The 21,687-nt window shown below is 47.0% G+C and overlaps 1 protein-coding gene across 5 annotated transcripts; it reads left to right on the plus strand.

Moving 5' to 3' along the window:
• Positions 1-3,393: 3,393 nt before the first annotated feature.
• IRF6 (interferon regulatory factor 6) lies at positions 3,394-19,926 on the plus strand. Of its 5 annotated transcripts, XM_074322077.1 has the most exons (10): positions 3,465-3,617; positions 4,503-4,689; positions 7,542-7,625; positions 8,163-8,339; positions 12,350-12,554; positions 13,561-13,689; positions 16,112-16,285; positions 17,326-17,718; positions 18,419-18,537; positions 19,200-19,926. In XM_074322077.1, exons 4-10 carry the CDS (start codon positions 8,166-8,168, stop codon positions 19,422-19,424), a joined length of 1,419 nt encoding a protein of 472 aa, XP_074178178.1. In that variant the 5' UTR covers positions 3,465-3,617; positions 4,503-4,689; positions 7,542-7,625; positions 8,163-8,165; the 3' UTR covers positions 19,425-19,926. The 5 variants fall into 5 exon arrangements, with proteins under 5 accessions (XP_019570057.1, XP_019570055.1, XP_074178178.1 ...); XM_019714498.2 differs by lacking the exons at positions 3,465-3,617; positions 4,503-4,689 and adding an exon at positions 3,394-3,458; XM_019714496.2 differs by lacking the exon at positions 4,503-4,689 and having other exon boundaries at positions 3,457-3,617.
• The last annotated feature ends 1,761 nt before the right edge of the window (positions 19,927-21,687 follow it).

The following is a 21,687-nucleotide window of genomic DNA, read 5'->3' on the forward strand; positions in this document are numbered from 1 at the left end:
GGAAGGGGCAGCAACCAATGTGCATCAAAATTTAGGCTATAGTTTAAGCAATGTGTTAGGTTTATGTGTGGCCTTACTACCTTAAAAGACTTGGATGGAGCCAGAGAGAAACCAGGGCAGAGACAGCATTTGGGGTAGATCTGGTGGGCTCCAGAACACCTTGCAGAAGGCTGCATGGGGCCTGAGTGCCTTTGAGAGCACAGACTTGGATTGTTTAGCTTGAGGTCCCCTCCCACTCTTCAGCAGTCCCACCGGCCTGTGGCCCAGTCTCAGAGTGTACTGGTCCTCACGGACTCCCTGGACTAAGCTCTCCACTGTGCTCAGCCATTGGAAGCCTTCCCAGTTGCCACATCCTCTGCTCCGCTAAGAAGAGAGTAAGATTTGGGTCATGTGGCTTTCTTGTCACAGGCTTCATATTGAGGCTAACGACTCTGGGAGATGACAGAGACCCCTCCTCACCAAGGCAGAGCTGCCAGGGTGCAGGAGAGGGGAATTCCCTGATTCCCTGTAGTTGAGAATCAGGGCTCGTGTGCTGAAACATACATCCCACTGCCTGAAACTCAGACTCACGAGTGAGTCAGCACTGCCCCACCTGAGCAGGGAAGGAGAGCAAGCAAGGGGAGCATCCCAGGCCCAAGCCACACTAGGATGTCTGAATCCTGAGAGAGCTCTTTGAGAACATAGAAGAATTGATTCCTCCAGAGCCTTGGAGGGGCTCACAAGACGTTCCTACACCCCAGACCAAGCAGATGAGGATTGTCTCAAGCTGGGTCTCACCATTTGAAGATCCAGAAAGTTCCTCCTCACCTCTACCTTAATTCCTCCTGCTTTATCCCCTTTTCTTGGTTCTTTAGTAGAGTGACATGAGAGTTGGGACTTTGTTTTGTTTACCATAGTATCAAAAGTGCCCAGATACGTGGATGACTAAAAATATATACGTATATTTAACAACCAGTGCAGTACCAGTCAGAACAGACTCTGGTTGGAGTGCTGAGTAGGGTCCAAGTGGAAAGAGCCCTGGGCTTGCGTTCTAGTCTTGCGTTTGTGGCTAATTTGCTGTGTGACCTTGAGCAAATCACTTGACCTCCTTGGACCTCAGTTTTCTCATCTATAAAAAGGGGGAATTAGGACTAGAGATTGCAAACTCATATGCTTACAGGGTCAAGCAATTAAAGTAAATGAGTGATTACAATGTGGGTGGGGTTGTCCTAACTGTAACACGGAGACTGGCTCTACATGGCAGCGGTTGCCAGATGGAACTGCTGGCCCAGGGTGTCCAGAGCATTTGACTCTTAAAGAGATGCTGAGAATTCAGATGTTTATGTGAAGTCTCCTGGTGTTTAAAATACTGTGTGGGTAAAACAAATATTTTTAAGCCAGTTTCACCATTAGAATATAGGATTTTAAAGGCCCTCCCAGCTTGAATTTTCTAATTCAAATATATGTGTCTTCTAAAGAAGATCCTTGAGAAATCACCTTAGTTATGGGGATTTCAGCTAATGCAAAAGGAATGCCTGTGTGTGGGCTCATACTTGTATGCCATTGGGCTTTTAGCTCCCTTCAAATGACACTCTCCTGGTGGTTTTCCCCCATCCCTCACACACACCTACTGGACTGTTTGCTTGGTCTCTGGAGCCAAGCCCCGGGGCCAGATGGAAGATACTGCTTGTCCAGTAAGCTTATCAGTAGTAAAGAGCTGGCTGTGCTGATGAGATAGCCCTTCCCCTGCATGAAGGGAAGAGTGGCCACAGCCGTGGCTGAGTCAGGCTTGGGGCTTGCGGCGTTCCCAGGCCTTTGCTGGCTATGTCCCTAAGCTTAATTGGGACTAGGAATCAAGTCCACATTATTAGGAATCTAGAGCTCTCCAACCTACCTGTATTAGTCTGCTAGGGCTGCTAGAACAAAGTACCATAGACTGGATGGCTTAAACAACAGAAATTTATTATCTCACAATTCTGCAGGCTAAAAGTCCAAAACCAAGGTGTCTGTAAGGTTGGTTCCTTCTGAGGGATTTGAGGGAAGGATCTGTTTGGGCCTCTCCTTGGCTTATAGATGAACTCTTCTCCCTGTGTCTCTCTGCATCCTCCTCCCTCTGTGTCTGTCTGTCTCTGTGTCCAAATTTCCCTTTCTTATAAAGACACCAGGCATATTTGATTAGGGCCCCCCCCAATGACCTCATTTTAACTTGATTGTCTCTGTAAATTCTATTTCCATGTAAGGTCACATTCTGAGATATTAGGGGTTATAGGACTTCAACCTCTGAATTTAGGGGGACATCATTCAACCCACAACACTATTCCTTTGGCCTCTCACTCGTTGCTTTCAAGTCCAAAACCTATGAACCCTGCTTGTGCCCCGCTCACCTGTGACAGCTCAGTGCTTCAGGGTCTCATGTACTGGAACACAGCTCACTCACTGTAAGTATTCTATACGGACTGAGGTTCACTGCAGTGGGAAAGGTGAAGAACTCTCATCAAGCACCTATTAGGGGACACCCTTGGTTTCAGGTAATAACAGAAGATGTCATCATATTCTGTGAGGCACTGTCTATATGGTACTTTTTATCCTCATACATGGATAAAAATTGCAAGTATTTATGTATCACTTGGTAAGTTCCAAATACTGTTCAAAGCACTTTATATGTAGTAACTTATTGAATGCCCATGACACCCCTTTGAGGTGGGGGCTATTATTTACCTCATTCTACGAATAAGAAACTTTCCCGTCTGTTAGTAACAAATAAAGTTGGTGTTTGAATTCCAATAGTTTGAATTGAGATGAACAATTAGGGTTTGACTCTGTCTCCAGAAGCCGTGCTTGTGATCTTTACCAGAGAGGACTGGAAAAGGCAGGAACCATTATTCTCATTGAACAGATAAGGAAACTGAAACCGAGAAACTAAGTAACTTAGCCAGGGTCACACAGGTAAGAGGCAGAGTAAAGGCAGACTGTCTGCCCTGGAAGCCACAGGGCTTCCCCTAAAAGGGACAAGTGTCCCGAGTTCCTGCTGCATCTGCTGCTCCACTGACACTGGCCCACGGGTAGTAGGGCCAACCCAGAACCTCTAAACCCTTATCTGTGGTTAACTGTCTCCCTACCGCAGGATAATTATGGGGCATGAAGGAGGGGAGGCACGCTGTACACTTAGATCTGACCTCCCAGTCGTTTCCGGTTCCCTAGACCACCAGTTACCCCCCTCCACCCCCCCCCGCTGGCATAAGGTGTAAACCTGAGTCTGGAAATTTTCTCAGCTGGGGAAAGACGCAGAGGAAAGCGGTGGGGCAGGGGCTGGGCGGGGCTGGGCCGCCGGGAACACAGAGTATCATATTTCTTGCAACCCGCCAATCCTGCACGCAGGAGGGCGTGGCCACACCTAGGAGGCGTGGCCAGGCGGCGGAGGGGGCTGCGGCGTCCAGGGCTGAGCGCTGACGTGAGCTGGGCGCACCTGGGCGGAGCAGGTAAGCGCCGGTGCGGGACAGAGAGCAGAGCCCGCAGTCCCCACCTGCGCGGAGCCAGGTATTGCCCAGCCTGTCGAGGAGTGCGGTGGCGACCAGTGATCTCAACAAGGGAACTAGGTTCGGAGGGACGTCCGCTTCTGGTAGCCGGATTGAGGAAAGGTGGGGACGCAACTTCTGGAGACTAGTTTGAGGGAGGGGGGACACGCCCGCTGGTGGACAAGGGTCCGCTCCAGAGTTTGTGGAGTTAGGAAAACTTGCTTCGGGACAGCTGTTCGTTTGCGGATACCATCTGGGGCTGGGTGCCTGTCGCCTAGCTCCAGGTAGCTTTTGGGCGGTCCTAGCCCTGGAGCGCTGGGCCCCTCCCGACCCCACGCTCTGTCGACTCCCTTTCCCTCCCCGCCCAACCGTAGTGTGCTGCTGTCGGCCCCTACCCACCCACCGTCGGATGGAGCTAAGGCGCCTCCAACCCTCCGGTCTTACCTGCTGCTGGGCCGCCAGCCCCTGTGTCCCCAAGAGGGGAATTCCCAGGCCCGCAGGCCTTTGGTCCTGGTGGGTGTTTTGCGAAATTGGGGGTGGCGGAGGCCAAGAGCTTGAGCCAGTTTTTCTCTCCTTGAATTTGCTTAGCACAGTCAGGCCCCCGCCCTTGGAGACATCCATGGATTTCCAAGTGGCCAAGCTAGGTGCTCGGCAAGGTGGCGCAGGGCGTGGTTGCTGGGGGGTGAGGCCCTCTTCGCCTGTAGGGGCTGGAGGGCGGGTGTGGAGAAATGTGGAAAGTCTCCCAGACCTGACTGGAAAGGAGGCCCGGGGTGCCACACTTTACAGGGAGCCTACTTGTTGGTAAAAGGGTCATCCCTGCCCCAACCCTGCTCTTGGTGGATGTCAAAAGTGGAAGCCAAGGAAGGGAGAGGGAGAAGGCGCTTGAGTCCAGTTAGTGAAGGCTGGTGCAGACCTAGGAACGTAGTTTACGGTTAGATGTACGTGTAAGGAATGCATGACAGCAGCACCCAATAACCTGCGTCTCCCTCTCATCACCCACCCACCCAGCATCAATCAAACAGGGAGGAAGAGTGTGGGAATTATGGCTAGAGACCCAGAATTTACCCCTGAGTAGGGCTGAACTGTTAATAAATGGAGGAAAGACTGGGGAATCTGGAGGTTGGCATTTCACTTCCATCCTGGAGGAAGAGAAAAAACAGGACCACCACCGAGACCTGTCTGCAAGACATAGCAGGTGTGTTTTACTCTGAGGGAAACCATTGACAGCCAAATCTCAGCTTTGGGGTTGCGGTGCCCCTGGAAACTTGTCTGGGCAGGGGCTGCAGAAGTGGCAGTGGGGTATTTATAGAGGACCTGCTCTCTGCCATGGGGATGTGAGAGGAGGACGGTTAGAGCCTTGGGGAGGTTGAAAATGTGCCTGCTGGATGCCCAGTGTGAGGGGAGTGGATAGATTAGCATCTTTGTTCTTGGGCTGGTAAATACCTGTTGGAGACACAGACCTTGAATTTCTCTGATGGAAGCTAGAGATTCCAAGGGCTGAGTTCAACTAGGCTAAGGTTGTTTGTTCCCTGGGCCTTGGGATTTGGGTGGTGAGAGTGTCTTGAAAGAGAACCTGATTTAGGTGTGTCTGAGGGTGGGTGTCATGTAGTCTTGTCCCTAACCACTTCATTGGCTCTCCATGCTGCTGGGATCTTTGCTGATGTTTCTGGTTTACTCTTTTAGTGTGTAGAAGGGAGGGACTTGGAAGACTGGTGCAGTGGTAAGATTCAGTACAGCGCACTGTGACTCAGGAGTGTTGGATCCAGTCCCCAGATAAAGCACTTAACATTTCTGTGCCTCAGTTAACCTAGCTATAAAATGGGGATGAAAATCATACCACTTCCAGATCATGAGGATCTGTGTCTTCCAGACACATTAGGTAAAAACGCATGTAAAAACTGTAAAGCCTCTCTAGATATAAAGGATTGTCACCGTGGTCTCATCAGCTGAAGGCCATCATCTTTTTATGCCTCCTAGTGGCCAAGAACTGTCTTAGCTTCCTGTGGCTAAAAAAATACTACTTGTAGGTTTTGTTTTGTTTTTTAACTATAAATGGAAACATGTTGTTGCAGGAAAATGTGAATCATATAAAAAAGTATATAGGCGAGTGTAAAATTCACCCATAATCCTATCACCAGGTAGCCATTATGAATGTCTTGTTGCATTGGTGTATTCTTTCTTTCTCTTTTTTAAATTCTGTGTGTACGTGCGTATGTACGCAAGTGCATGGTATGTTACAAGATGGAGATACTACTATGCAATTGATAGTGTAGGCTGAATTTTCCCCTTTAACTTCATACTGTAAATGTTTCCCCAAATCCAATAAAAATTTTTCAGACACCCCGTTGTTAATGGCTGCTTAATATTGCAGCCTGTGAATGTGTAATTAGCCATTCTCCTCTGTTATTTGGTTGCTTGCAGTTTTTCCCTCTCTGCCTATTTTTAGAGTCTTAGTTACTGGATGGCAGGTGGGGGAGATCCTGGCTGACCTTCAGAAGGTGGAGAGGTTAGCAGCGGTGGAGGTGGGGCATGGAGGAGGGCAGGCTGGGGCGGTTGCTCATGTATGTTGCCATCTTGGGAGAGCGCTGAGAACCTAGGGCTCTAGATCTTAATCATTTATCTCTATGGGTGGCTGCTGCTCCTTCCCCATCACTGTGTGTAGTTCCTTGTGTTGGCCTGGTTGCCTTAATTTTTTCTTGATGGGCTGCGGATCAACTAGGATAAGCACTTTTCTTCGAAGTCCATGAGCCGTCAGAGGTGGTTTTCAGGGTCTGACAGGCCCAGACATAGGACTTCGCTGCATTGCAGTGGAAATTCTCACAAGCCCCTCTCTAGGTTGACTGGATTGCTGTCTGTTTTTCTATTTTCCTCCTTCCCTTTCCCCATCCCCCTTCCAGTAGGCTAGGACTGAAGAGGAGAAGGTAGAACTTGCCCTTGGGAGATTATGTGTTCCCTCCTCCTTATAAGGTAAATGTTCCCTGTGGTTTGATGGCTTGTCTTGCTGCCCTACAAAACAACATAAACCAAGGCCAAGAACGTGGGGGTGGGGGGCATTTGAACACTGCATGCCAACCTCACCTGCCCACTGTGAGCTGTACTCCCAGGGGGAAGGTTTCACTTGCAGGACTTGGTAACTGGGTCAGAAGGCTCAGGTGAGAGCAGGTCCTGCCTTGCTCTTAAAGTGCCAGAGGCTGAGCTGGGTTTGGGTTTTTCCTGTTGGTTGGAAGCAGGGCCCGGGAGAGAAATGGCATTAGGGGCCACCCCCTCAGCTAAACTCCTGAGTGGGAGCCTTTTGCTGACTCAGCTGGTTTGATTTCTGAACTGTGATCTAGGTGGGGAATTTGGGGATGTGAAGGTAACTTACTTATCTTCCTTTTTTCCTCCAGCCTTTGTGGGGCTTGAGCAGTTCCAATGTGGATTTCTTCAGGAAAGAATCTGATGGAAACATTGAGCTTAGTGTTTAGTAACTAGCTAACATAGTGCTTGATGCATGGCCAAAGATATTTGTTGACGATGATGGCCAAAGATATTTGCTGAATGAATGCTATCTTTTCAGGCATCCCTTTCTTACCTTAAGTAAAAACAAAGTAAAATAAGCACGCCAAAGAAATCTAAACACAACATCACAGGGAAACATTTCTCCAGTGACAGATTTTTCCTTCAGGTACCCAATCTGGGCAGGCCTCTGTTTCCTACTGTGAGTGCTATCTGCTATCTGCTATGCCTGGGTATTTTTATGAGAATCAATTGCAAACTTTACCCAGGGTGGCTCCTGCAACCAGTCAATCCACTTCAGCCTCTGTAGGGAAATAAACAGACCTAGTTGAGGAGGCTGGCTTAGCAGTACAGGGCTTGTCTTCTAACTGTCTCTGGTATTCTAGGGTTAGGAACAGTGGCATTCCATTATTCTAGGGCTGCTGAGCTTTCCCAGACTCAGTTTGAGGGCAGGGTTCTCAGAGCTTTTGTCTCTAGTATTCCCAAGTCTTCTCCCCCACACTCTGGATTGTTCTGCAGATAATGAGCTCAGACCCATTTTTCTTGGTACAGAATCTTTGGGTGGCCCAGAGAAAGGAAAGCTGTCTTGAGGCCCAGCTCTTGAGGACCCCGGGGACACACTGCCTGCTCATTTATGTAAGTGAGGACTTTGGAACCTTGCCTCTTGCCTATTTCTCTCTCACCAGGATGGTGTCATTTCTTACTAAAAAATTCCCATTCGCCTGAAGTCGTCTTGCCGAAAGACGTAGCGTGCTTCAGATTCTGTCCATTTCCTTGCTGTTTCCATAACTTTTTTCTTCCCTCTCCTGAGGTGAGGTTGAAAAGAGCAATTTTCCTTTTCTTCCAAAATCCTTGGTTCTTCAGGAAGGACTGTGTTCCAGCAGGGATGACATCATCTTTTTATTTTTCTGCTTCAGGATTTAAATGGAAGAAATGTGATCTACTTACATGATAAGTCTGATTTGGCCACAGCATGAAGTATAAATGGCTTTGGAATAAGAATCAAAAGAACCTTTTAACCTCTTTTTCTTTTCTTCCCCACCTGGCACGGTTTATTCCCATATTTAGTTTCTTTGCTGTAATCTAATGAAACTGTAGCTCTATCGTACGGGAACAGTGGCTGGGAAAAGTTCCCAGCGACTGGCCTAATTCTGCTCTCCCCATCCCCCCCAGATCATGGCCCTCCACCCCCGCAGAGTTCGGCTGAAGCCCTGGCTAGTGGCCCAGGTGGATAGTGGCCTGTACCCTGGGCTCATCTGGCTACACAGGGACTCCAAACGCTTCCAGATTCCCTGGAAACATGCCACCCGGCATAGCCCCCAACAAGAGGAGGAAAACACCATTTTCAAGGTAAAGAACTTCTACCATCTGACTTGAAATGCTTTCCAGTTCTCGCAGACCTTCTTGCTTTCTTGTTCTGTTACCTCTTTTGGTGTGAGGAATATACTAGATCCCCAATGCTGAGGCAACAGAGTGTTTATGATGGGGTGCCCAAATTTAGCAGGCATAGTAATTTCTCTTGTTGGGGTACATCTAGAATGGTTGAGGTCATTTATTCTTTCCCACTGACCCAAAGTACTCAACTCATATCCCACAGGGTCCCAGGAGAAGTTGGCTAAACTCCTGTGAGTTGTTCTAAAAGCTCCTAAGTGTCAGTAATGGATTCTTCCTCTTCATTCACTCAGGGCTCTTACTGTGAAGGGAGATGCTCAGGCCTGAGAATGACCCTCCAGACCAGGGAGAACTATTGAGTGTCAGCAGCCTTAACGTGGCCTGTGGGATGGGTGTAGAGGGCCCTCTGCAAGTCTTTCTTTGGGTATTAAAATATTGTGCCTCATTCATAACCTTTGCTTAAAAATTAAAGGTTATTTCATTGCAAGTTTTTAATTCTACAAGTATGGTTTCTTAAATGAAAAAACAACATCGGGAATATAGTTAGGAATATTGTAATAACTATGTGTGGTGTCAGATGGGTAATAGGTTTATCGGGGTGATCGTATCGTAAGTTATATAAATGTCTAATCACTATGTTGTACACCTGAAACTAATATAATATTGTATGTCAACTATAATTGAAGAAAAAGAATTTTAAATTAAAATAAACCTACATTGAAACACACACAAAAATAGCTCTGATATGAGAATAATTTTATTTAGCTGAAAACAAGATGTAATCACATGACATTTTACAAAATTTAAGTGAAACCAAAGCTTGACTGGAGACAGAAGTAGGTGGGAAGCTGGTTGTGGGGAGGGATGTGATGTGGTTGGTGATTCTGGAGCCTGTGCCTCAGCTCCAGACCAACTTCTCTGTGCTGGTCAGCCCTCCATCTCATGAGAAGCTTTTGTTCCTGTCCCCCTAAGACATGGAGACGTGAGTTCACCCTTTTCTTCCCTGACTGTAAGCTGGGAAGCCACCAGTGAAATCCAGGCCACCATGGCCTCTCAAGATTGATGCTCCAGCTTCTTGCTGAGGTTGGATCTGGAAAGGTGGGGTCACATCTCAAGGGAGAGCCATCCTGAAGATGCTTCCCACCCAACTCAGTTAGTTATGACAGGTGTGGCGAGAAGAGGTGGAGAGAAAAGTGGCCTGATAGTACTTGGAAAGGAAATGAGCCCGTTTAATTTAAGAATTAAATAATGATGTAAAAGTGGTAGGTCAACATCTGTAAACCAGCACCAACTCTGAGTTGGGGTGGAGTGGGGGCTGGGCCTGTCTTGGCCCAGCTGGCCTTCCATTGTAGCCTTGGTCTGAAACTGGGTTTGCTGTTGAATTGTCTGGTGGTGGCTGGCCATAGGGGGAAGAGGCTGGTTCCTGAAAGCCCCACTCAGGAGCGTGATCTGCGTGCTTAGGGCTTGAGGAAAAGGTGGCTGTGGGAAGCTGCTTTGTCTTATTTATATCTGTAGATCTCTTTTCAGAAAACTAAGGGAGAACCTTGGGATTCAGGAGAAGAGTGAGGTTTTCTTCACAGAACCAAGCTCTGACAGGCCTGTGGCAGGATATGTGGGGTGATGGGGGTGGGGCACTAGCACTAAGTGGGTGCCTGGTCCATACGCTTATGTCCATTATCTCATTTAATTCTTGACAACTCTGTAAGAGAGTTATTATCCTCATGTTGTAGGTGCAGAAGCTAAGTCTCAGGAGGGCTGAGTAGCTTGCCCAAATCACACAGCCAATAAGTGGTGGGGTCAGGATTTGAGTCCAGGCCTATCTTGTGCCCCGTTTCCATCCTGCCCCTTCTGTCTGCGAGTTGGAAGACCTGGCTTCAGATCCTACTACCATCAGTTGCATGTGTGGTCTTGAGCATGTCACATAATTTTTGGGGGATTTAGTTTCCCCTTCAGTAAAATGGGGATGAACCCAGTGTCTTGTTTGCCTCACAGGATTGTTGTGAAAATTGAGTGAAAGAATGTATAGGAAGGGACTGATAAGTTACCCTAAAAATGCAGAGATTATTTCCATTTTAGGAAGAGACCTAGGGACCTGCGCAGGGACCAGGATCTCAGAAGCATGACTCACAATGGGTTGAACAAGTGATATTTATAAATCATGATATGGCTGTGTGGCAGGTGCTACCCTCTGCTGTGTCAGCCTCGAGTTCTCTGTGTCATCCAGTCTCTGTGTCATCCTAGTGGGCCCCGGAAATGGCTCTGTTGTGAGGAGGAGGACTGAGGCTATGGTTCTAGGGTCGTCTGGTTGCTCTCCGTGAAGGGGCAGAGATTTAGGGAGCCACAGAAATTTGCAGGCCCGAGCCAGACTCAGCACAGCCCAAGCCAGTTGGGTGGGGCCAGAGTGGGAGTGGGCACAGAAAAGCAGAAGACGCAGCGAGGCCAGGGGGCCTGAGGCACAACTGGAGATGTGCTCCTCAGACACTAGGGACCAGTGAGGTTGAAATCCCCTATAGGGGGCTGGATGGAAAGGTGCCTGCTCAGCCACCTGGGGCGGCACAACGTCGTCAAACCTCTTCATTCCGTACGTCACAACAAATAGAGGAGCCCCCTAGTCTGAGAAGACGGTAAGAAGTGGGTCTGATTTGGAGGAGAAGGGTTTAGCTTAGCTATTGGAAGAAACTTCCTCGTAATTGTGACGCTGTGCAGGGAGTTACTGTGTCCGTCAGAGATACCAAAGGATGGGGCAGAACAACTCCATTTCAGCCTGAGGAAGAAGTCTTCGGTCAGGAGCAGAGGCTGGGAGTTGGGACTGGACGCGCGATGAGCCCTTTCAGCTTGAACAAGTTGCTGTGTGCTCCCTGATCTGGAGACCCCTGTAAGGATAGCCCCCTTTTCTGCATCAGAACATACTTCACTCCTGGAGAAAGCGTAGAGATCGGAGAATATGCGTATGTTAGCGGTGGGCAAGAATAGATACCCCGTGAGCAGAAACCTAGATGCCTGTTAGACCTGGAAGGAGGAAGCAGAGAGGAGGAGCCACAGTGGTTTTAGCCGGCGCCGCCAGCCACTGGTGTTTCTAGAAAACTGTTTCCAGTGAAGTGGGAGTTTGAGGAAATAGGGAAAGCAGGGGCTGTGGGTGTATTAGGACTGGAGGCCCTCAGCCTTAAGCTGAGCAAGCTGAACCCCCAAGTGTGGGCTTCCTGTCCGCCTACTGCTTCTCCTAAACCACTTGATTTCTACAACTATTTATGCATCAGATTGAAGGTTGAAGGGGGAGGGACTAGCAAGGCAAAACTCTTCCTATCATGTCATCTCCCCTTGCCTTATTATTAGATGTTATCCATGTCAAAAACAAGAAAGCCAAAAAAAAAGAAAAGGAAAAAGAAGACCAGAAATCCTGCTATCTGAAGTTACCATTAGCATTTTGGTGTATATTGTTTTCAGACTTTATTTTTCAACCCTTCATTATAGCTGTTTTGGTTAACGGGTGGTCCTGGCACTAACACTTGAGCGAAGGCCCCTCCTTTCCAGAGTCTGTGTTTGCTTGTGGCTTAATTTCCCTCAGGCCCTGTCTTGCCTGGTCCCGAGGGTGGTGTTTCCTGCAGCAGTCTCTGTAAATGGGCGTTGGGATGGTAGGGAAGTCAGGTGGGGGTTGTGTGTGTGTCTCTGTACCTGCTTCCCCGAAAATAAGACCTAGCCGGACAATCAGCTCTAATACATCTGTTGGAGCAAAAATTAATATAAGACCCGGTCTTATTTACTGTATAAGACCCGGTCTAATATAATATAACATAATATAATGTAATGTAATACTGGGTCTTATATTAATTTTTGCTCCAAAAGAGTCTTTAGAGCTGGTAGTCCAGCTGGGTCTTATTTTCAGGGAAACACAGTATGAGAGAGGGTGTGCACACTCTCCAGTGTGTCTGGGTGACAGTAGGCACTCACTGCAGTTTTCTATTCTTCAGGCCTGGGCTGTGGAGACAGGGAAGTACCAGGAAGGGGTGGATGACCCTGACCCAGCTAAATGGAAGGCCCAGCTCCGCTGTGCGCTCAACAAGAGCAGGGAATTCAACTTGATGTATGACGGCACCAAGGAGGTACCCATGAATCCAGTGAAGATATATCAAGTGTGTGACATCCCCCAGCCCCAGGGCTCGATCATTAACCCAGGTGAGGCCCCAGTTGCTGGGGAGAAGGTGGACAGTAGGCCAGGTTTTGGGCTGGACTCTTAAAGAGATAGTTGACTTGAAAATTGCCTGGGTTATTACATTTAAGACTGGCAAAGCAAGAAAGCCTGTCCCTAGGAGGGACCCAGAGAGCAGAAGATGTAAACTCACCCAAATCTTGCTCACTTAGAGGAATAGTAAAGTGTTAGAAAGTGGAGGGAGTATAGCTTTCTACTGTAAAAATAACTTCTCTTGGAACTCGACACTGAGGAGAGGCTGGGTAGTTTAGAAGAAAGAGGACTTAAAACTTAGAAGGTTTGAGTTCTAAACCTTGCTCTTATCGCTTCACTACTTGTGGGACATTGAATCAAGGCATTTGAGCCTCAGTTTCTTCAACTATAAAATGTGGGCGCTCATCTTTTTCACCTATTTCAAAGGCCATTGTAAGAATCAATTGACAGGACATGTAAAAGCTATTAAGTTCTCTCTATAAATGTTGTGGTGAGTGACCATTTAATTGCAGGCTACTTTCGCTAAGAGAAGACCACCTGCTCCCCCTATTTACCCAATCCTTAACAAGAACGACTACAGCAGATAATTTAGACTTGTCCTCCAGCAAATCTAGTGGGGCCCTGCCCTAAGGGAAGGGTCTGTTCTCCCATTAAGCTTACAGAGGAGAGAAATGAGTGTCCTTGAGTCCCTAAAAGGGATGCTAATGTATAGCAAGAGGGTTAGAGTAGGAATTAAGAGATTTCTGGAGAAGGGAAGGGGGTCTGCAGCTCCTGAAGAGGGGAGGGAAGAGAGGCTACATTAGGAGTCTGTAGGAAGAATTGGGACCAGGGCTTAGTAACAGCCTTGGCGTCCACTCTTTTTGGTGGGGGCATTGAGGGTGCACACTGAAACTGGGGCCCCTCTGTTTGCAGTCCCGGGCGTGTGCAGTGGGTCAGCTGCAGGGTTCAAAGGGTAACCTGAGGCGCTCACTGCGGGTTTGTGTGTCCGTTTCTTGGTAGGATCCACGGGATCTGCTCCGTGGGATGAGAAGGACAATGACGTGGATGAAGAAGATGAGGAAGATGAGCTCGATCAATCCCAGCACCATGTTCCCATCCAGGACTCCTTCCCCTTCCTGAACATCAACGGTGAATGGGGGTGACGGGGGCACAGAGGGATGAGGAGGATGTAAGGGGCTGGGAACTTGGTACCACGGTACTGGGAGCAGTGACAGCACCCGTGGCCAGGCTGCTGGTCTGTTAGCAAGTAAGGGTCATAGGCAAGGGAACTGCTGGTCCGTTACCCCAGTGGGGTGACTTCTAGGCATAGAGGTCATCTTCTGATTCTTATGTGATAATTCAAAGAAGTTAACACTTAATTCGTTCTCAATCCCATATTCAGATCCATCAGGTTTTATGTATTTTGTTGATTTCCTTCAGGCCACCTGCAGACATCATTTTTATGAATTGTAGGCAAACTCTTTTGCTATTTGCCTCAGTATAAATTTTGTGTCACTTCCTTAATGGGGTCTATTCTGCTAAGGCTGTGTGATAGGACCTCGTGGCTTCTACAGCGCTCAGTACTAGGCTCTGATAGAGACTTTTCTTTTGTGGACTTTTTGAATTCAGCTTCCCAGGAAAGCTGAGTTGAGAGCTTGGGAGGTCACTGTGTGACAGAGCAGGTCCCATTGTACATTCCGAGGATGCTCGAACACATGGAGAATTGTTCTGCAGGATCTTCACTTGCACTGTCCACTGAAATGCTCCTAGGCAAATGGCAGGCATTCAGTTGAGCAGCTTTTCACTGGCTTTCTAGTTCCAGCTGGCTGCTATGAGTCAAATGAGATATTTGTGCCACCTAGAAAATTTAGTATATCAAGATGATTCTGGGACCGGCCCAGTGGCTCAGGCGGTTAGAGCTCCATGCTCCTAACTCCAAAGGCTGCGGTTTGATTCCCACATGGGCCAGTGGGCTCTCAACCACAAGGTTGCCAGTTCAATTCCTCGAGTCCTGCAAGGGATGGTGGGCTCCGCCCCCTGCAACTAAGATTGAACACGGCACCTTGAGCTGAGCTGTCTCCCAAATGGCTCAGTTGGTTGGAGCGCATCCTCAACCACAAGGTTGCCAGTTCGATTCCTCGACTCCCGCAAGGGATGGTGGGCTGTGCCCCCTGCAACTAGCAACGGGACCTGGAGCTGAGCTGCACCCTCCACAACTAAGATTGAAAGGACAACAACTTGACTTGGAAAAAGTCCTGGAAGTACACACTGTTCCCCAATAAAGTCCTGTTCCCCTTCCCCAATTAAAAAAACATCTTTAAAAAAAGAAAAACAAAGATGATTCCTTTAGGATTTTGGAGTACCCTATTCCAGGTGATGCCCCTACCTTTGAGAATTAGGAAACGACTTTTATGCCTTGTCCCCTTGCAGTCCTTCACTTACCTTGCCATTTATATCTTTGCAACCAGGTGATGAGTTAAAAATACCATAGAGCTCTTTCAGGTCAATGTCGCCACGTGCTACATTCCCACTTAATGAAATTCTAAGGGTTGGGCACCTGGAAATGTCGGATCTTTCCCCCCAATTCCTTGGATGACTCCTTCTGTTACTCTCACCGCTTACAAGGATGCAATCTATTTCTAGGATCCTGATTTCATATTTCTGTTCATATTTTATTAAAGTTAATGTGAGGTCTTACTTTATGGGCTGCGTTGGATCCTTTTTGGAAAGATGTAGGACATACATTAAAAACAAAAAAGTAAAATGGGTACATACATTTAACCAGACTTATACACAAAGGGTCAAGGAAACATTAACCTCTGTGATTTCAGAGCTGTTGGGACAGAGGCAGAAGAATTGTTGAAGAATAGATGCCTAAGAGGTGAGGCTAGGGGGAGAAAACTGTAGGCTTTGGAGCGAGCCAGCTTTGACCATAGCGGAGAAAGAGGATGGGTTTTTCATTCTCTTTAAAAAAGCTTTCATTGGATACTTTTGAGTAAATAATACTCTTACATTTAAAATTCATAACGGTACAGGTAATCAGTTGAATGGTTTTCCTTTCATCCTGCCTCTGAATCTCCCAGTCCCTTCCTTGGAGGGGGTAGATCTTTCCAGGTTATTGGGTATCATTCCAGATGTTTTAGGCATGTAAAAGTGTTTGTTTGTTTTTAATGGAATTTCCATAAATTAACACTTACTCGAAACCCATCAACTCATTCAGTTGAGTTCATTTTATGGAAGAGAACCATGTTCTATTTAATTTCTAGGGTCACATTTTACTACAGGGAACCTCTCATTCATGCTCATACTAATTTAACCTCAGAGAAAACTCACTTGTGTGTCTTCAGCAAATGCAGGTTTTCAGAACTATGCGTTTATGGTAGTACTAATATGACTAGGAAGCAGAAGCCGGGGAACCTTGTTTCTCACTGTGTTAGTTGTGGGAATCAGGAGTGGGCTGCCATATTCAGTCGTGTTCTAGTCTGTTACCTTTGTTAGGTTTTACAGCCTCAGAGCAGATGATGTGCATGTGTGGTGCCCTTGCCTACTCAACCACATCCTTCTGTTCTAGGTTCTCCCATGGCACCAGCCAGTGTGGGCAACTGCAGTGTAGGCAACTGCAGTGTGGGCAACTGCAGCCCTGAAACAGTGTGGCCCAAAACTGAACCTCTGGAGATGGAAGTACCCCAGGCACCTATACAGCCCTTCTATAGCTCTCCCGAGCTGTGGATCAGCTCTCTTCCAAGTAAGTGATGGGTCTTTAGCTCTTCTTATTGTCGCTTCCTGCCCTGCTGTCTGCCTTCTGCCTCTATTTCTTTGCCTTGTACAGAATAGCTACCATTCCCACAGGTACCCTCTGTGTTTGGTTCCTGGCCAGCTGGTGATGAGTCACCAGGGAAGAAGTAAAGACACATTAGCCCATAGCTAATTGCGCATAGGGATGCTCTGATTGGTTACAGCTCCAGGTTACTTACCTCGGTTGGATGGGAGGCCTGGGTTTATCAGTTTGGCTAGGGGATTTGGGGACAAGGCCAGTTGTGGGATAGGGAGGTAAATGGCCGTTGATTTGTTCAAGGAGGTTCTTGAATTTTGAGGGGCTTTAGGGCTAAGAGAAAATCTCTTTTGAATTGGGCACAAATTTATCTCAATGAAGAATCAATGTCATTGTCCCGCCTCCCTTTCACGTTACGTGTGGTGGTGGTGGTGGTGGTGGGGTGAGTGCTAGAATTTTGTCCAAGAGGCTAATAGCTTTGACAAGACCGTAAGTTCAATGCTGAGTGAAAATTTACTTTGCTGTGAACTATGTCCTTTTATGATGTATTGTTGGAACAGATCCACAGAGTGTGCTCAGTGTGTAATTTTCAGCAAGATGGCTTGGTATTTCTTGTTCTTCCTCTTGTTTCTTTAAACAGTAAGCCAAAAATGAGACATAACCAGATACATTAGTTTGTTGCTTTTCCCAATGCCTATTGATGTGAAGACTCAGTCAGTATGAAATGGGGAGACCAGGACCCAGAACTTTGCTTGGAGAAATTGTAGCCTTTATGGTGCGGTGATTGAACAGAGATAGTAGAGATGGACCTTGAACTGTTTGCTCCAAGGCAGTCCTTTGAGCGACTATTTCAGGGATATGTTGATGTCTCCCTTTATTGCAGAAAGGATAACTATGGCAGTGACCTTCCTCAAAGCTGGTTGAAAGGTGCCTTAATCTTGATGGACTTGTATGAGTCTTAGGGATGAACAGGCAGCAGAGCAGGACTCTTACTGTCCTCTCTCACCTTGCAGTGACTGACCTGGACATCAAGTTTCAGTACCGTGGGAAGGAGTATGTGCAGACCATGACCGTGAGCAACCCCCAGGGCTGCCGGCTCTTCTATGGAGACCTGGGTCCCATGCCTGACCAGGAGGAGCTCTTTGGTCCTGTCAGCCTGGAGCAGGTCAAGTTCCCAGGACCGGAGCATATCACCAATGAGAAGCAGAAGCTATTTACCAGCAAGCTGCTAGATGTCATGGACAGAGGACTGATCCTGGAGGTCAGCGGTCACGCCATTTATGCCATCAGGCTGTGCCAGTGCAAGGTGTACTGGTCTGGGCCATGTGCCCCATCGCTTGTTGCCCCAAACCTGATTGAGAGACAAAAGAAGGTCAAACTGTTTTGTCTGGAAACATTCCTTAGTGGTGAGTCTTTTTTCAGAAGGTTGATGGTGGGATCTGCTCCCTGGATGTATGCCTTCCTCCTTCCTTCCCCCTGTTCGTGGCTCTGCAAAGAAAGATCTTAGCCAAAAAATTTATTCTGGAAAAAGTCGAGGTAGAAGAGAACCTTGGTTCTGCAAAATGAAAGTGACCTGGGCAACAAAGAAGGGCATTCCACTCCAATGCCATGTACTTGGAAGATATTTTGAGGTTAGTTTTGGCTCTTTTACTGGCAAAAGAGGGAAACAACCTTGTCATTACCTCCCAAATGCCGCCAGCTTACCCTTAACTTTGGAAAGTGACCCTGTTCATCGTAATCAGCAAAACGTACACTCTTCTCCTTGGGAAAGTATCTGAGTGGTGAAGTCAATCAGATAAATTTAGGGAGAGCATTGCGTTGTGAATTTTGTAGTGTGGTGTGAACCCCAAGTCTAGTTCAGTGATATCCTCTGAAATGATGAAAATGGTCTGTATGTATTTGTGTTGTTCAGTGTGGTAGCCGCTAGCCACATGTGGCTACTAAGCATGTAGATGTATCTAAGGCACTATTGAATTTTAATTGACTTAAATGTAATAGCCATCTGTTGTGGCTAGTGGCTACCATATTGGGCAGCATAAAAGTGGTATTTACTGAGAAGATATGGAATGACCCATGACACTGAACTTGTTCTTCCACCTTCTGCAGATCTCATTGCTCACCAGAAAGGACAGATAGAGAAGCAGCCGCCGTTTGAGATCTACTTATGCTTTGGGGAAGAATGGCCAGATGGGAAACCCCTGGAAAGGAAACTCATCTTGGTTCAGGTAAGGAGATAAGGATGTAACAACAGCTCTTTGCCTTGTTATCAATGCTTTAGCCCCTCTGTCCAGGGTAGAGTCCATCAGCCCGTGTGGGTTTGCATCCCGTCAGATAGAGTGGCAGACTCAAGCTTTGTACATTGTACAGTAGGACCAAGCTAGGGAATAAACACAGGGTCCCAATGTGGCTGACGATATAGTGGAGATCTTACCTTTCATTTTCTTACTGACATTACAGTCTTGCTGAAACCTAACTGGATATGACTCTTTCCAGCTCTTACAAAAACTTTTTGAGTTACTTTTAAGAACATAACCTTATTCTAGGCAGTGGCAGCAAGACTAGTGGGGTTCGGCCCCTGGATTTGTGCAACAAGACAGGCAATCGATTTAATTTGGGTAAAAGTCTTGCTAACTAAGCAGTTTATTTAGGCATGTGATGTGATGCTACATCTAGGTTCTTTACCTTCATTTGAACCAACTTTTAAAGTGAACTTCAGTAGGATGTTTCAGAGAGATGAAAGCATATCCTGTATCTAGACATTAGAGTGGGGTGGGTGGGTGGGGCTTCCCCAGGGCCTCACTGGTCCTTCCTTCAACCTTGGGTCCCTCCTGCTATTTAAAAATACCTTTTCCTCAGCGGTTACCTGTGTGCTCTGTGTCCCGAACAGGTCATTCCAGTCGTGGCTCGAATGATCTATGAGATGTTTTCTGGTGATTTTACACGATCCTTTGACAGTGGCAGTGTCCGCCTGCAGATCTCAACTCCAGATATCAAAGATAACATTGTTGCTCAGCTGAAGCAGCTGTACCGCATCCTCCAAACCCAGGAAAGCTGGCAGCCCATGCAGCCCACCCCCAGCATGCAACTGCCCCCTGACCTGCCGGCTCAGTAATCATAAATGCCATCTTCCTTCTGTTTTTTTACCATTTGTACATACGGATATTTTTTATTATTCAGATTTAACTAGCTTTTTAAACCTCTTTTCTTTCTAACAATGTTAGTAGTCTCTGACTGTCCAAATATGTCTCGCTCTTTAAAGTTGATTTAATTTATGGAAAAATCACCCTTCATACTTTTCCTTTCTTTTTTAAACCTCCCAATGATAGTATAATGTAGTAGAAGGAAATTTGGCCTGGGAGCTTGGACACCAGGGTTCTAGCTACAGCTTTGCTTCCAACGGTGTGACCTTGAACCAAGTCATTTAACCTCTGGACTTCAGATTCATTACTGTAAAGTGAAGGGGTTGGAATGATGCCTGAAACGATGCCAGCTTTAACACTGACTTGATGACTTCCTTCTCCTTCTATAAGGCAAAACTGCCTGGAAAAGAACCCCTCTGCATTGTTCTTGTTCCACTTTTTTGTTGCTTTCATTAAAGTTCCCTCAAGCACTGATTTGTCCAAGATTGATCTTTGTTTGACCTGTTCTGCGAGTATCGTAAGCTGGCTCCCTGATGGAGGAAGTGAGAGGGAGGGGAGCCGGCTGGTTGCTTAGGAACCAAGCTTGATATCTAAATAGAAATAGGTGCCAAAGTCTGAAAGTCACCTGGCCTGTGGAGTAAAAGCGCATAGATTGAGCGTCTAAAGGGAAACTATCGACAGAGAAGGCCCAGGGATCCTGTGGAAGAATTGGGGGTGTGGTGTTCAACTTGCCACCACTCAGATCTCACTGTGTGTGGGACTCAGTGGCAGCCTTCAGAGAGGATAGAACTCTCTTTTCCTTTTTTCCTCTTTGAGGAAGATCAGGGGGTGAACTATGCATCTAGAAAACCTCTGACTATAAAAGGGACACTTCTTCCTTGGTTGGGGAATCTCACAGTCTTTTTGTCATTTGGATTATTTGCATTTGGGAAAAATGGGGGTGTTGAATGTGTTCGCGCCAGAATGAAGAAGGGCTGGGCAGTGCTTTTCTGGAAAAGGCTCACCTAGCACAAACCTACTTGTCTCCCTTACCAGTAAGAGGTAGCTGGGTGCGAACAATTAAGGTGTAGAATTTTGCAACAAACTGGTCTTTGTTGTTTAACTTTTGCTTGGTCCCTGACCCTTTTGCCCTTTGTTTTTTTGAAGATGAAATCATGTACATGATTTAAACTCTAAGACCTGAATGGTAAACAATCTCTAGTTGCAGCCCCGATCCTCTCGAATACTGATGCCTATTTGTGCCCGGCCATCTTCAGGATAGCATGACGAGGCTGCTACCCTTAAACCAAGCCACCTCCTACTTGCTACTAACGTTGAGTTAGCTGAAAAGTTGGGCTAGCTTTATTTCGAAAACTCTAACCTCAACTCAATTGCAGCTGGCGGTGGGACTTATTTAGGATGCTTAAGCCGTGGTTTTGGGGCTTCTATGGGACCTAATGGGATCTGCTGTTGCTAAGATATGAGCCAAAGAAATCTGTGTAAAGGTGAGGTGCTCAGCTGTGAATAGAAATTGGGCTTCTAAAGACCAGGAAACATGCAAAGTATAGAAACTTTAAGTTTTTTTGGTCATTGTGTTGAGTGGGTTGAGGGATTTGATCTTGATTGCTGGCTTCCTGTGTCTGTGTCTGCATAACTCCAAGCTGTAAAGAACGACTGAGGGTAATTGGGAGGGCAGCTGTTAGATCTGGGCTGGTTGGTCCCTTTCCCTTTTTCTGTGAGATGGTAACAGCCATGCTGTTCATCTGGATGGGGGCCCAGATAATGTGAGCTGGCAAAGGGTGTAGGAAAGAGTGTTCTGAAGTGCTAAGAAGAATCGGACTTTTAGTATGTGACTGTAATGAAATTTGCTGAACATGTCAGAGGAATGGATGAGTGGTTTTATGTGGTCTTAACTAGATAGCCCAGTCCCTCCCCCTCTACCCCCCACCCCCTTTTTAACCATTTTAGAATGCTGGGAGAGTGCATGCACTGATCTCCCTCCGTCCTCTGTTCCTGAGGGATAGATACCAGGTGCTCTTTCTTTTTTGGAGACAGTTTATCTCCTTTGCTGGCTACATCACTCACTCCCTTGGTGTCTTCACCTTGATTAAAGGGAGTTAGATGGTGTCACCAACTCTTTTTCTTCGCTGTCCTCTCCACCACCAAAGTTAGTTCAAAAAGAACCCACTAGTTAAAGGGAGGGCAAGTGCTGGATCTAGTCTGGTCCCTTCCCCATATAGTTAGATCTTTGGTTAT

This window comes from Rhinolophus sinicus, linkage group LG17 (genome assembly GCF_036562045.2).
Source record: "Rhinolophus sinicus isolate RSC01 linkage group LG17, ASM3656204v1, whole genome shotgun sequence".
Lineage (NCBI taxonomy): Eukaryota > Metazoa > Chordata > Mammalia > Chiroptera > Rhinolophidae > Rhinolophus > Rhinolophus sinicus.

Excerpts from the sequence above, each read along its gene's own strand:
- IRF6 (XM_019714498.2), top strand. The coding sequence starts at position 8,166 with ATGGCCCTCCACCCCCGCAGAGTTCGGCTGAAGCCCTGGCTAGTGGCC. Across the intron at positions 13,690-16,111 it reads CCCCTTCCTGAACATCAACG|GTTCTCCCATGGCACCAGCC; the intron begins GTGAATGGGGGT and ends CTTCTGTTCTAG. Across the intron at positions 18,538-19,199 it reads GGAAACTCATCTTGGTTCAG|GTCATTCCAGTCGTGGCTCG; the intron begins GTAAGGAGATAA and ends TGTCCCGAACAG.